General features: G+C 41.1%; 1 protein-coding gene and 1 long non-coding RNA gene across 2 annotated transcripts in view; both read left to right on the top strand.

Moving 5' to 3' along the window:
* LOC103360795 (E3 ubiquitin-protein ligase RNF213-like) overlaps nucleotides 1–14249 on the top strand; it is a 60675-nt gene that overhangs the window by 39320 nt on the left and 7106 nt on the right. Inside the window, exons 40-52 of the mRNA XM_008286692.1 lie at nucleotides 31–43; nucleotides 109–143; nucleotides 250–353; nucleotides 796–949; nucleotides 1185–1359; nucleotides 1522–1610; nucleotides 4124–4253; nucleotides 4462–4546; nucleotides 10070–10274; nucleotides 10618–10695; nucleotides 11386–11583; nucleotides 12325–12414; nucleotides 12630–12808. Of these exons, the coding sequence (XP_008284914.1) occupies nucleotides 31–43; nucleotides 109–143; nucleotides 250–353; nucleotides 796–949; nucleotides 1185–1359; nucleotides 1522–1610; nucleotides 4124–4253; nucleotides 4462–4546; nucleotides 10070–10274; nucleotides 10618–10695; nucleotides 11386–11583; nucleotides 12325–12414; nucleotides 12630–12808 (1535 nt within the window). The remainder of the gene's footprint in view (nucleotides 1–30; nucleotides 44–108; nucleotides 144–249; nucleotides 354–795; nucleotides 950–1184; nucleotides 1360–1521; nucleotides 1611–4123; nucleotides 4254–4461; nucleotides 4547–10069; nucleotides 10275–10617; nucleotides 10696–11385; nucleotides 11584–12324; nucleotides 12415–12629; nucleotides 12809–14249) is intronic.
* On the top strand, nucleotides 4679–6096 carry LOC103360781 (uncharacterized). The gene is made up of 3 exons (XR_520368.1): nucleotides 4679–4820; nucleotides 5464–5706; nucleotides 6039–6096. It is a non-coding gene; the product is annotated as an uncharacterized LOC103360781 (long non-coding RNA).

Here is a 14249-nt window from a genome sequence, read left to right as displayed (position 1 = left end):
CAAATGAAGTCACATAAACCAGCCTACTAGTTTAGAGTTCAGTGTATCTTTTGTCTCAGTAATTTAGATGATTTAAGCCTTCTTTAACTGGTTGATTGTTCCCCACAGTGTGCCCAAATAACCATCCATGCTTTGTTGATGAGGTAAGTTTTTTAAATGCTGTGTCAGTTAATAGATTTTTCACAGTGATTTTGGCATGAAATTGTAAAAATACATCATGTATATTGCATTTGCTATCTTCCGCTGCAGTGCGGCCTGCCCATGCAGAGAGGCCGATGTCTGGAGTGTGGTGAGGAAGTTGGAGGCGAACATCACCGGGCCTTGCCAGGATTCAGACCAGTTCAACTGCAGCAGTGAGTGTCATTCATTGCCAAGTCGCTTACAGAACAGGCTCTATAGACAATGTAAAACTGAATTTGATGTCCTCTTGAATTTAATGTACTCTCTGTTTTTTGGGTGCAGCAAAATATAGGAAGGATTTAAACCTGTAGTTTTTTTTTGTGGGAGGTATACTACAAGCACGCAGTCTCACTTCTGTTTCATAGTATTGAAGTATCGGCTACATGCAATTCTAGGATTTTGTTTTTAAAAATTCAAATACTAGATGCTATTTTCATGTTCATAGTGCTTCCAATAGTATTGTTATGTATATGTGTGTATGCATCATCACTAATTTGGTTGTCTACAAGCAACATTAGAATGATGATTTGTGACTTTTTAATGTAATTGTTCTACTCAGTGTCATGCATACCTTCATGTACTACTAACTGACTGATGCTGACCTGTTGGTTTTAGGGATCGCACGAGACCCGGCCACATCCTGGGAGACCCTAAGCGGAGAAACAACCCAGATGCGCTTAATACCAAAAACATGTCTTTGGCTCCCTTCACTCTGGTCAGGCTGGTGACACATTTGGCTATGTTACTAGGAGCCTCAGAGAAGTCCCAGGTAAGCCATATAAAAGGTTAATCTGACTTTTTGATCATCGGCCATCTGAACCAAAGAATCTACATCAGCTGTTACTGTGTAGTAGCAATCTGTGAGGGAGCAGTGTGTGTAGCTAAGATATCGACGGATCTATACAGACAACAGACACTCTGCAAAGTAGTTGTAAAGAGCTTATATTTTTACTAGTTCTCTTAAATCTTAGTATGAAATTGTTGCACAATCTCTGTTTTCTTAGTTTGTCCAGCAGATCATCCAGCCACCCGTGGAGGATGTTGGTTTGTTTCTCAGCCTGCACATAACGAAGGACCTGGATCAGCTGACAGAGGCGCTGGGAAAAGGAGCTGATGATACTTTCACAACTGTCCATTTGGTGCTCAGATCCCTGCAAGAGTTACTGCAGGCCAGTCACTGTAAGCAAACCAGCAGTCACCAAATACAAATCTAGTGTCACATAGGAATATTCTAAATCTGTATATTATACATACATACATACATACATGCAGGTGAGGTTTGTTGGAACATAGCAGCATATGTTGTATCTTTATATCATCTGTTTGTTTCTCTTTGTCTAGCTGAGACTGATCCTTACCTTGCAACCAAACAATCCAGAAACACCTGGGAAACCACTGTTGCAACAGATGTTATGACACCAAAGCTCAAGGTANCATCACCACTTTTTCTGAAACATGATTTCTAGTTTTCAGTTTTGCTGCTTAAATGCCATAATGGCTGGAGTGGCATTACTCTACGCATGAAACTATCAAATCACTTACACACGTGGACAAAATAGGTTACTGAAAGAAAAACCCACAACGGTCACAGAAACAACTTGAATCTGACAAAAGTAATAAATAAAAATTCAGTGAAAATTAACCAATGAAAATCAGACATTGCTTTTGAACCGTGGTTCAACATAATTATTTTTAAAAATAAACTCATGAAACAGGCCTGGACAAAAATGACGGTACCCCTAGAAAAGACTGAAAATAATGTGACCATAGGAACATGTTCAATCAAGGTGTGTCTTCTAATTAGCATCACAGGTGTCTACAAACTTGAAATCAGTCAGCCGGCCTATTTATACGGTTACAAGTCGTCACTGTGCTGTTTGGTGACATGGTGTGTACCACACTACACGTGGACCAGAGGAAGCCAAGGAGAGAGTTGTCTCAGGAGGTTAGACAGAACATGATAGACAAGCATGTTAAAGGTAAAGGCTATGAGACCATCTCCAAGCAGCTGGATGTTCCTGTGACTACAGCTGCACAGATTTTTCAGAAATGTAAGATCCATGGGACTGTAGCCAACCTCACTGGACGTGGCCGCAGGAGGAACATTGATGACAAATGGAAGAGACGGATAATACGATGGGGAACAAAAGAGCCCAGAACAATCTCTAAAGACATTAAAGGTGAACTCCAAGGTCAAGGTACATCAGTGTCAGATCGCACCATCCGTCGTTGTTTGAGCCAAAGTGGGCTTCATGGGAGACGACCAAGGAGGACACCATTGTTGAAAACAAATCAGAAAAAGCCAGACTGGAATTTACCAAACTGCATGTTGACAAGCCACAAAGCTTCTGGGAGAATGTCCTATGGACAGACGAGACAAAACTGGAACTTTTTGGCATCAGCTCTATGATCACAGACGCAACAATGAAGCATATGAAGAACAGAACCCTGTCCCTGAAACATGGAGGAGGCTCTGTTATGTCCTGGGGCTGCTTTGCTGCATCTGGCACAGGGTGTCTTGAATCTGTGCAGGGTCCAATGAAATCTCAAGACTACCAAGGTATTCTACAGAGAAATGTGCTGCCCAGTGTCAGAAAGCTTGGTCTCAGTCGCAGGTCATGGGTCTGGCAACAGGATAATGACCCAAAACACACACAGCTAAAAAACACCCAAGAATGGCTCAGAGGAAAACACTGGACTATTCTGAAGTGGCCTTCTATGAGGTCTGATCTAAATCCTATTGAACATCTGTGNTATTTGAGGTCATCCTTGCCTTGGCCTTTGCATTTTGGACTCTCTTGTGCAAACTTTAGACCAAATGTAAACACTGCAAGATATCATGACCTTTCATGAGTACATTGTTGTTCCTGAGGCGACATATTCAGAATTTTAAAAGTCACACAGAGAGAGAGAGAGAGAGAGAGACAGAGAGAGCGAGCTGAGGGGCTGGGTCTTTTGTAGCCTGGGAGCGCCAAAGCACGCCAAGCAGGTAGGACCACCCACTCACTCAGTCTCCAGCAGTTTAGGGACCTGAGGAAGTAGAGCAACACACAGACAGCCTATGTGCCCAACCAACATACTAGGCAGGGCCGTCACACTGTCCTATTCTACAGCCCTCACTTTTGGCCCTATTACTCATAAACAGCTTTTTACTCGTGTGAGCTAAACATTTTATTTTGGAGGGGCGTAAACCGGCAGTCATTCACACCTGCAGGAAAGTTTGCATCACCAATTAACCAGTTAACCTAACCTGCATGTCTCTGGGGATGCAAGGTGGCGCAGTTGGTAGCACTGTTGCCTCGCAGCAAGAAGGTCACCAGTTCGCGTCTTTCTGCATGGAGTTTGCATGTTCGCCCCATGCAGCGTGGGTTCTCTCCAGGTTCTCTGGCTTCCTCCCACAAGGTCCAAAAACATGCTGAGGTTAATTGGTGATTCTAAATTGTCCGTAGGTATGAATGTGAGTGTGCTTGGTTGTCTGTCTCTAAGTGTAGCCCTGTGATAGACTGGTTACCTGTCCTTCGCCCTAAGTCAGCTGGGATAGGCCCCCCGCGACCCTAGTGAGGATTAAGCGGTGTATAGATAATGGATGGATGGGTGGATGAATGCATGTCTCTGGACTGTGGGGGGGATCTAAAGCACCCAGCTGCTGGGTTCAAATCCAGAACCTTCATGCTGTTGCAGCAGGACTGACTACAGCAACGCAATGTTGCTGGTTTATATGAATCATTTTCAAAAATAAATCAAAAAATCAGCTTTAATTGTATTTAGTAAAATGAAAATATCTTTTTTTTCCCCTCCTTGACAGCCAGTCATTAGTATTGATTACTAAACTAGAAAAGACTAAAGATGTATTGTTTGTCGTCATGGCTATATACTGTATTCAGTTTGTGTTTATAAGGCATCGCTATTTGCTATTTCATTTGTGTGCTTTTGTTTTCTTTAGGAGAGAGAGTTTCGCCAGATTAAGTTCCTTCCAGTAATTGTAATCCTGCAGAAACGCTTGGTGAGAAAGTACCAGAATGCATCTGAACAGATAATGGGCTCCATCGGAGAGTTCATTGAGAAGCAAACAGGTACAGCCGGGATATTTCTGATCAATGACCAGACTTTTTTTTTTGTTAGCATTGAATTGCTTCTAAATAGTCTAAGTCTTGACAGGAAAGCCGAGGCCAAAATCTGTCCCCATTCCTAACTTCCTAAATAGAGAAAACTACTGACATTTTACACACACTTCTCCTTTTTTTTGTCATACAAACTAATTTAAAAATTGACTCGTTTCAGAAAGGAAGACATGGTATGAAAAACACATTGACATCTTCCTGAAAACATGGAATCTGCTAAGAGTGTCTGTGACCAGCAGTAAGTGAAGTGTTTTTCTTCCTCTTTATGTGCTTAGAGGTTTAGCACTGGGTTTAGTCANTCTTTGCCAAATCCAGAGATCCATAGTTCTCTGACCAAATGCCCATGCAGTCTGAATAGTTAGCATAGCTGCTCACTGCTCAGTTTGTGTTTGTTTTTGATTGGTTTAGACCTGCAAAGCCCCCCCAAGGAATCGTGCAGTGTTCATCCTCCTGGCTCTTTTTCGAGAGGTTACAACTCTGTACAGATCTGCAAACAGAGATCTTCATCCAACTGCTGAGGTATGAATGATGCTAACATGCACCTCTATAGACAATGAATTGTATATTATACTGTACACCAAGTCTCGTTAGGAGCTGAAACATTGCAGCAAAGAGCTGAGCAGGGATGATCTGATCTCATAATGAAAACAAGGATTTGGGATTTGATTCACAAATTGAAATGTGATCACAATCAGCACAGTTTTCATGAACTGAGTAATGCTGCACCTTATGACAAAGACACTGATATTAAAATGTAAAACTATTTTACCTGTTTTAAACAAATTGAAGACATTTCAAGATTCACCAATTTGAAAAAAATTTTAGAAGTTTAGATTATTACTCAAATGTACATACCTCTATGACATTAATTATCATGTCATATGAAAAAACATTATAATATGATCAGATCAAACATGTCAGTAAAAATTCTACAACTTTTCTCAAAAGTTTTAGTTTTAGACCATAGGGAGATCAGTAATAATGGTCAAAACTTGAAGTGAAACAGGGCAGTAAATATACATCGTTTTGATAGTTTTCTGGTAAACCTCAGGTGATGGGGCTATTCATCTGCAACCTTCAGCTTGATTTTTGTTGTTATACGTTGTAATGGTGCTACAAAAACCTTATTACTTCTGTTCATCGTCTTCTGTCGTCCCTGTAGCAATGTCGAGCATTTGGAGTTCTCATCCAAGGCTCAAGGTATCTGCAACGAGAAGAAGTAAGGAAATTTGCCTCAGCCTTGGTTCATAACAGGTTGGGGGCACTGACAATCCTCCCTGGTCATACTATTATGGACAACGCTGTCACTAAGCTGGTCATCCATCTAGCAGCTGTGCTGCTCACTGGGACTCACCTCCTGCTGACGCCACTCAAGCAGCTCGGCCTGTCTCCTGAAAATATGCAGGTAAACGTGTCTCATATCTGCTACCATTTCCACTCTTCAGGTCTAAGCTGTTCTCTTTCAGATGTCTTCTTGTCTAGTGTTAGGTTTGTTTCAAGCTACAGTGGATTTTTAGGTTTAAACAGAGTACAAGGACAAATCTCTTTTGTATTAGCTCACCATGACTTCGAACTCTACTCTCATGACTACTTACTTTCTACAATGCTTTATAAAATCTTAATCTTGCTGCTGAGAGGAAAAGTTATTTAAGTTGTTCATACCTTCAGTAGCAACTACTGTTTCCTTTTATTATCTTCATGCCACCTCTAAAGTTTTCTTTTGATTTAACCCGACAGGCGGCTTTTATACCGACAATGCCTGATGACATGTTAGCTGTTGCGCAGGCAGTCATTCNTTTTATTTATTATTACTTTTGTCAGATTCAAGTTATTTCTGTGACCGTTGTGGGTTTTTCTTTCATTAACCGAGGGGTACCAACTATTTTGTCCACTTGTGTAACTCAGTAAAAAATAAGGCAACAGATAGTTGCCTAAAAACACAGTTTACTATAAATTACTGTAGGTACTTTAGTTTGATCAGTGCAGAGATATGCCATACATACATAACATACATAAAACATATGTTTTATGTATGTTAATACAAATAATAATAATTTTCAAAAAATGAATAAAAATTAGTGGCGCATTTGCTGTATTATTTATCTTTAGGATTTTGCAGTGCCTCATGGAGGCACACTTTTTTGTACTTTAAATTAATTTAAAGTGCAGCAGACTGAACTCCTTAAGCAGTGCATTCAGTGACAGACTGTTATACCCAAAGTGTAAGAAGGAACATTTCTGCAGGTCCTTTATTCCAACATCAGTCAAACTTTACAATTCTGCATTATAAACTCCACTGGCACCTCTGTTACTGCTGCACTTTTTCCACCAGCAGACCCATTCCACTATGTGCAATAACTGTTACTACCTCATCTTGTGTATATAGCAGTGATTCTCAAGCTGCGGGGGGACGCGGTGACATGACAGGGGGGGCGCGTGACCGCTCTGTGTGTGATTTTTTTTTTTTCTTGGGCGGCCGAAAATGTAGCAGGCGGAACTACTGTATTTTTCGGACGATAAGGCGCACTGGATTATAAAGCGCACTGTCAATTAAACGTGTCTATGTTCACGCATAAGGCGCACCGGATTGTAAGATGCATTAAGAAAAACAACACAGTCCGGTAAATCAAACTTTAACTAAGTTGTAGCAAGTACCAGGGCAGAAAAATATAATATTCATTCCTCTTCCACAAACCCATCAAATTCTTCATCTTCAGTCTCTGAATTAAACAGCTGTGCAATGTTGGCATCAAGCTTACCCGGATCCCTGTCTTCATCATTCGAGTCAGTCTCGTTGCCGGTACTTGGCTGTTCGGTGATGATTCCAGCTTTACAAATGTATTGTAGTATAATGTTGAATCACCATATGTATTACGTCTAAAAAGTGGTGGGGTTAAGCGTACTAAATACTGTTGTCTGATTGGTTTATTGTTGCCAGCACGTACTCCAGGCCCGGTGTTGTGCCGAAAAAAGCACCCCTGCCGGAAAAAGCACCCCCTCTCAAGGAGCGCAGTGACAGTCATTCGCCGGTAGATGAAAATAAAGAAAGTCTAACAGTAATATTTAATATTTGTCTGTACATGGTCACGTGGAAATAATGAGAACAACAGGGACAGATTTGGTCTGAGCATACTGTGAAAAGTTAAAAATGTACCCCTCCAGATTTACTGGGGGGGTACATATTCTGGCAATGGGGTCTGCCGGAATATGGACCCCCCTCTATTTCTGACCCCAAAGGACTTAAAGCCACCAAATTCACAACATTTATTGATGATCATGGTCTGAGCATAATCTGAAAAGTTAAAAATGCTGGGACCAATAGGGACGAATTTATATACGATATACTACAATTTGGGGTTTTTTTTAAATGATGTGCAGTAGAAAATAGGCTTTTTGTAGCCGCTAGTACTGTGAAACTGACTTTAGCCATACAAATTTAAAGACCTCATCTTTCTTGCCAAATTTCTTCACTTGTTTTTGTTTCTTTGCATAGGTTGCACCTCATGTTTTGAGGATTAACCCAGATTAAATGTGTTGTTGTTGTTATTGTTCTAAAAAGGTGTTTGCACATTTCGTTATATTTTTATTTGAGAATGCAGTCTGACGGAGTTGAAATTGAAGTTATTTTCTTATTTGCAAAGCAAACTGAGAGTGTTTTTGCAATAAAAGGTAAACTTGACTCATTTTGTAATAATTTTGTTGGGGTGGGGGGGCCTGAAATTTTTTCCTCTTACAAAGGGGGGCATGACAGCAAAAGTTTGAGAACCACTGGTATATATTCTTCTTAAGAAAAAAAAATCTGTATATAATGTTTTTCTCTTGTAATTTTTGCACTGTGTGTTTCTAAATTATTCTTGCACTGACTTTACACTTTCTCTTTTGGAGCTGTTGTAACGGTGAACTTTCCCCACTGTGGGATCAATAAACTTTATCTTTATCATTATTTTAAATGTTTTATCATCCAAATTACCAAAATGTACAGAAGATACAAAGTAAAATGAGAATCTTAGTGGTATCTGACTATTTACATATAGTNACAGGCGGCTTTTATACCGACAATGCCTGATGACATGTTAGCTGTTGCGCAGGCAGTCATTCGACAAGACTATGGGCAGCTCACTTGGTATGGTAAGTATTACTCATTCATATGTACGGTCGTAACTCGATAATCCGACCCTTAACAATCCTAAACCTTGCTATTCGACAGATTTTTACGAAAAACGAATGGAACCCATTAAAAACAGCTTTAACATACCGACAGCCTTGGATTCAGACTCCGACATGACATTTAATGTCACCAATCAGGATAACGGCGTATTATCTTACTGAACAATCCCACAGATTGGCTACGTTCACACTGCAGGATTTAATGCTCAATTCGGATTTTTTCATGAAATCCGATGTTTTGCGAGTTTGTTCACATTTCCAGTTAAATACGACTTGTATGTGATCTGCTGTGTGAACTTCATACGACCCAAAAGTGTCCCACATGTGCAGAAGAGGACACGATGACGTCACACACAGCGAGGATGCTCAGTGTTTACGGAAGTAAACACGGATGGTAACAGTGGAGCGTATCAGCCACTCCCCTGCTGCCGCCGCCACAGATGGTGGAAACAGAACTGTGACCGCTAACTAAACTGGCATCAGCAGCCAAGTACTGTCTGTGTGCTGGCCACTTCCACCTCGTCGGAGCGCTCCACCAGGGTGGAAGTGTTCCCCTGACCACGCCGAATATTCTTTTTTTTTTTTTTTTTAAAGATTTTTTTGGGGCTTTTCCGCCTTTAATGATAGTGATAGTGAAGATAGACAGCGAAACGTGGGGAGGAGAGTGGGGGAATGACATGCAGCAAATGAGCCGCTGGTTGGAATCAAACCGCGCTGCGTCTGGGGATTAAAGCCCCTATACATGGGTCGCCCGCCCTACCCGCCGAGCTATCCGGGCGCCCACCATGCCGAATATTCTGATACTCATCATTAATTGGGCCTGAATCTCCAGAGACCAGAAAGTGCTATTTGGACCAGCCCTAGTTAGTCATGTATCAATGACGTGTAGGTTGGATAAGTGTGACCTTGCCATTTAGACAGAAGTCACATGGCAAAAGATCAGATACCTGTAGGATTTAGGACCTTTTACCTTTGATGTCAACCGACTGGCCCGTACACAAGCACACCGGTCAATTAGGTGTGAAATCCAGCTATGCGTAGTGTTCTAGCAACACACTAGTTATTATAACAACTAAAAACAATAAATATTTACAACAAATGAGCCTTCCAGCATCAAGCCCTCCTTGTATCTCGACCTCCGTCTTGACAATCCGACAGACTTGCTAGCTGACATAAAAGGTTTTACATTTAGTGTTGGATTATCAAGTCACGACTGTACTAGTAAAACCCAATTTAATTGTTTTTTTGCAGATGCATTGGTTAATTGCAGCATACTTTTTCAGCAAACTGTTAATATTTTCTCATTCTCTCTGTTAGTATTGTGTTGTCTGCAACAGATGAGTTAGAGTTTTTAGATAATCACTTAACACAAATGAAGTCACATAAACCAGCCTACTAGTTTAGAGTTCAGTGTATCTTTTGTCTCAGTAATTTAGATGATTTAAGCCTTCTTTAACTGGTTGANTGTTTGTCACAAAGTCCTTTAGTTCACCGCACTCTTTTAAACAAAGACTGGAATGGAGAGCTTTTGGTTTGTTTGGGTTGGGACAACAAATTGTTCTACAAATACAAACTTAACATTTGCTTTGCAATGTCTGCAGCAATTACAAGGTGAGCGTGGCTGAGCTCATGGAGCCACATGTGATCTGTTATGACGTGGAGAAGGATCTGCTCCCTCTGGTTTTGTCCAACTGCCAGTACAGCTTGGAACGTGGCCATGAAATGATATCACAGTACGACCTGCCCAGAATCCAGCAGCAGATCCTCACCCGCTTCCTGCAGGGAAAACCTCTAATAACCCGCACAGTGAGTCCACATAGCCTGGTTTGGTCAAAATTCAGTTCCTGAGTGTCTTGCTCTACTCAGAGTGCTACAGACCCTCCTACACCAGCCGCATCATGTCAGGCTTCATCCAACCAAGACAACAGTGAACACATTATTTAGTCTGACTTGTGTTTTAGTAATGTTTAGCAAACCTACATGGTATTCATTGTGTTGGTTAACAACAAAGTAAGAGAATTCTACAAAAAAATCCTCACATTTTATGTGACTTATTTTGTCGGTATTCAATTGGCTTTGTGTCATTTTACTTATTTTAGTCTTTTTCTGTATTTCTCTGCTTCACAAAACTCGCTGTGCTTTGTTTTAGGAAATTCCCACTCTGGTCAACACACAGGAGAGAGACTATGAAACCATTTTCAACACTGTTAAAGGAAAAGTGCCTCAGGTGAAATAATGAGCCTGTATTCTTATTAGCGCCCTTTGCTTTTTTTTTTTTCTTTTTTGGCACAGTAGACAACAGAATTATGATTTATTTTTTATCCCATACAATATAACATTATTAGGCTCCTGTCCATGTATCCAACCAAACACATATATTTAAGGTGAGACATTTCCAGTGGTAAGGTACTTGCTACACGTCACCGTACACATTTACTCCCACACCTACAGCCAATTTGGAATCACCAGTTTGCCTACAGTTCATGTTGTTTGACTGTGGGAAGAAGTCAGAGCACCTGGACACACAGCACAGGGACAACATGCAAACTCCATGTAGAAAGACCCCAACCAACCAGCAGATTCAAACACATGACCTTCTCACGACTGCACCGCTGTGCTGCCCTAAAAGATGTTCAATTTACGGCAATGTAAAACAGAAAAGCACCTATGAATGATTCATCGTTTTGCTTGGTAGGTTATATCTATTAATTTCAGAAGTCAAATCACAGTTTTACCTCTAATATTTCCAGTGATTGAGACAATAGTCGGTCCTATAATATCCACCCACTGGATAAGACCTAAGTTCTACTTTTGCTCAGAACATTTGATAGTTCTGTAGTATGAGGTAATGTGGGTTCATTTACACTTGCAGTAGATTATGGCTCCAGGGTTCACTGATGGTTTGTTTCTCCTTCAGGCCATTGTGTCCTCTCTGATCCGGAACGCCGTGTCCAGAGAGCTGAAGTCCTACAGCGAGGTGTGTGAGGCGCTAAAGGTCGTGGAGCTGCTCCTGGGTTTCCTCTCCATGACTGGTGGAGATCCCATCATGAAACTGGTCACTTACCTCCAGGACATACTGAAGATGGCCCAAAACATTGATCGTAACGTATTGCAGGCGAGTACATGTGCAGGTCCTTTGTCTGAAGTGACTGTTAAGCTTTTCTAAGCACGGTTGGATATTTCAGAAATGAAGCTTATGGATGGGTAAAGACGGAAGTTTTTACAGAGAGATAAGAAATTGAGCTGTCCAGGGTGTTCCCTGCCTTCGCCCTAAGTCGACTGGGATAGGCTCCAGCCCCCCCGCGACCCTAGTGAGGATTAAGCGGTGTATAGATAATGGATGGATGGATGGATGGATGGATAAGAAATTGACAAGTTACAGCAGCATAATGAACAACCGACTGAGAGTGATAGTCAAAGTAGAAACAAAATCGGCAGAGCAAGATACAGAATACTGAACGAAAAGAAGCACAGTATACAAAATAAAAAACTATTAATAATAAATAAGATTTTAAAAAATATGTGCAGATGAAAAAATAGAACAATTTTGCAAACATGACTGTATAATAGATGAAGTTTATCTATAAGTCGGATGTGTAGTTTGTAGAGCAATTGTTCCTCTATCATACAGAGATGAGCTAAAAGGCTGAGTACTCCTTATTGTTCATTACTTATCTATTGGCAGTTATCCAAATAAATAAATTCATAAATAATTATACTAAATACAGCTCATCTTAAAAATATCCTCAAAACCAGGAGACGGATTGAAAAGACTGCAGGTGTCGGCTCATTTCCTGTTTCATGCTTTCAGACTGTAAGGAGCAGATGTTTGACTCAGCTGTGGTTTGTGTTTCAGGCTCTGGGCAGATGCCGCCTCACACACTGTGTTTCTCTGTGGCAGCTCCTCTCCTCCCTCAAATCTGAACACATGCTGCGTCTTAAACGGGTATGCACTACTTTTGCAGAAATTTTGGGGTGCTGAAATGCCAAATAAGTGCACTGAATTTAAAATCCCCTCATCCCCGGTGTACTACATAGGGTTGAGTCATATTTTCACTGATTCCTTCATGCTAATCTTTTAGTGTTTCGTTCCTACAAACACTTAGACTTCATACTGTACATACACACTCAAGTTTTCTCACTCCATGTTTCTGTGAAAAGGAGCCGTTTTCGGAGTATCCAGCTGAGTACCAGGTGCCACTGACAGAAGAAGACAAGCTCAAGCTTAAAGGCTTCATTTCCAAAGGAAACATGGACCAATGGCTGCTTGAGATGCACGAGTTCCTTCTGCTGGTTCTGGGCCGCCTGCGAGCTACAGACGACTACAGTCCATTATGGAGGTAAACCTGTTGCACAGCCTCAGAGTCTTTGTTAGATAATACAGTTGCTCCCCCCGTGGACTTAATGTAGTGCCTGTGAGAAGAAATGCGAAGTAGCCTCTAACAGCCAGTATAAACTCATGTATTATTGTAATGGAGATCCCAAAGAAACCAAAGCTGTTGGGCTGAATGTTGGACAAGTGTGTTTAAAGTGAAGCACAAGAAAGATGCAATATCTCCTATTTCACTCAGTGGTAACATCCCCCTGTTCTCATTTCTGGGTTTGCACATCCTCAATTCCTTTCCTCACACCCTTTCCTTACGCCTTAGTCCTTCCCATCTGAGATGTGAGCAAATAAGGCAAAGAAGAAACACAAGGAGAGAAGAGTCGAGGCAACAGCTTCTGAACAAAATCAGGCGTCTTGGTTTAGAACAGTTGTTTTAAAGCAACGCCAGTTAATGACGACACGCAGCTGCATCATCTCATTGTTTGGTTGCTGCCTACTGCTGTACTTTATGATCTCCGTCAGATGAGCACAAGTGTTCATGACCATTTATTTATTTTTAATTCAATTCACATCGCAGCATAATGAGACAAGAATGTACAGCTTTTGGACATTTTTTATCATTAACATGTAGACATACAACCACGAACTGTCGGAATACAAAAGTAACACAGTAGGCAGACAGTCATTACTTGTGGCTCCCCTAAAGATTCGAACCTGACTCTTCCACGTGGAAGGTTTCCATCCAACCCATTGCACGACGACATCCAGCTATGATTGTGGACTTTGTTGCTGTCAATATTACCTCACCTGCTCTGAGTGAAAAGGCCTGTGATTGGTTAAAGTCTCCCATCACATGCCAGACTTTCTAAAACAGCTGAGAGTAGTTGCAGAGGTCAGGTTTCCTGTGAGACCACTGGAACTACATGATGCTGAAAAGCTATTGTGGAACTTTTGCCCCAGTTGCCTAATTCTCTTCCTCGTGCATTTCAGGAAGTAGAAACAAGTTTTGCCTTAAACTTTTCTGTCAACGCCAGATGTAGACTGACATTTGCCACTTGTGATCATCCTGGCATAGAAGGAAATGGGACTCTCTTTTACAGCAGTCTGACAAACATCAACCTCTGTTTACACATCACATCAGCCAACACTTAAACACGTTCAAACATTTAGTCAAGAATTTGCCCAGTTACAGTACCTAACTGCTGCTCCCTTCTATATGTGTTTAGTTCCATTATTGTACAAATGTTGAAAAACAACCAGCAAAAATCTCCCTTCATTGTAAAACCTGGAAAACTATGGCCTGAGGGCTGCACTACAAAGAGAGATTAGTGTGTTATCAGGTATGTTGAGCTTAAAGTCAGACTTTACAGAGTCACGAAGGTGGCTCTCTTTTTGCCTGGCTAGATCTCCATGGTAACTAATGCTGTGGAGCTAGATCTCCATGGTAACTGATG

This window comes from Stegastes partitus, unplaced genomic scaffold (assembly GCF_000690725.1).
Source record: "Stegastes partitus isolate 25-593 unplaced genomic scaffold, Stegastes_partitus-1.0.2 Scaffold464, whole genome shotgun sequence".
NCBI lineage: Eukaryota > Metazoa > Chordata > Actinopteri > Pomacentridae > Stegastes > Stegastes partitus.
The sequence above is the reverse complement of the archived record's forward strand: the minus strand, read 5'-3'. Positions and strand labels throughout refer to the sequence as shown.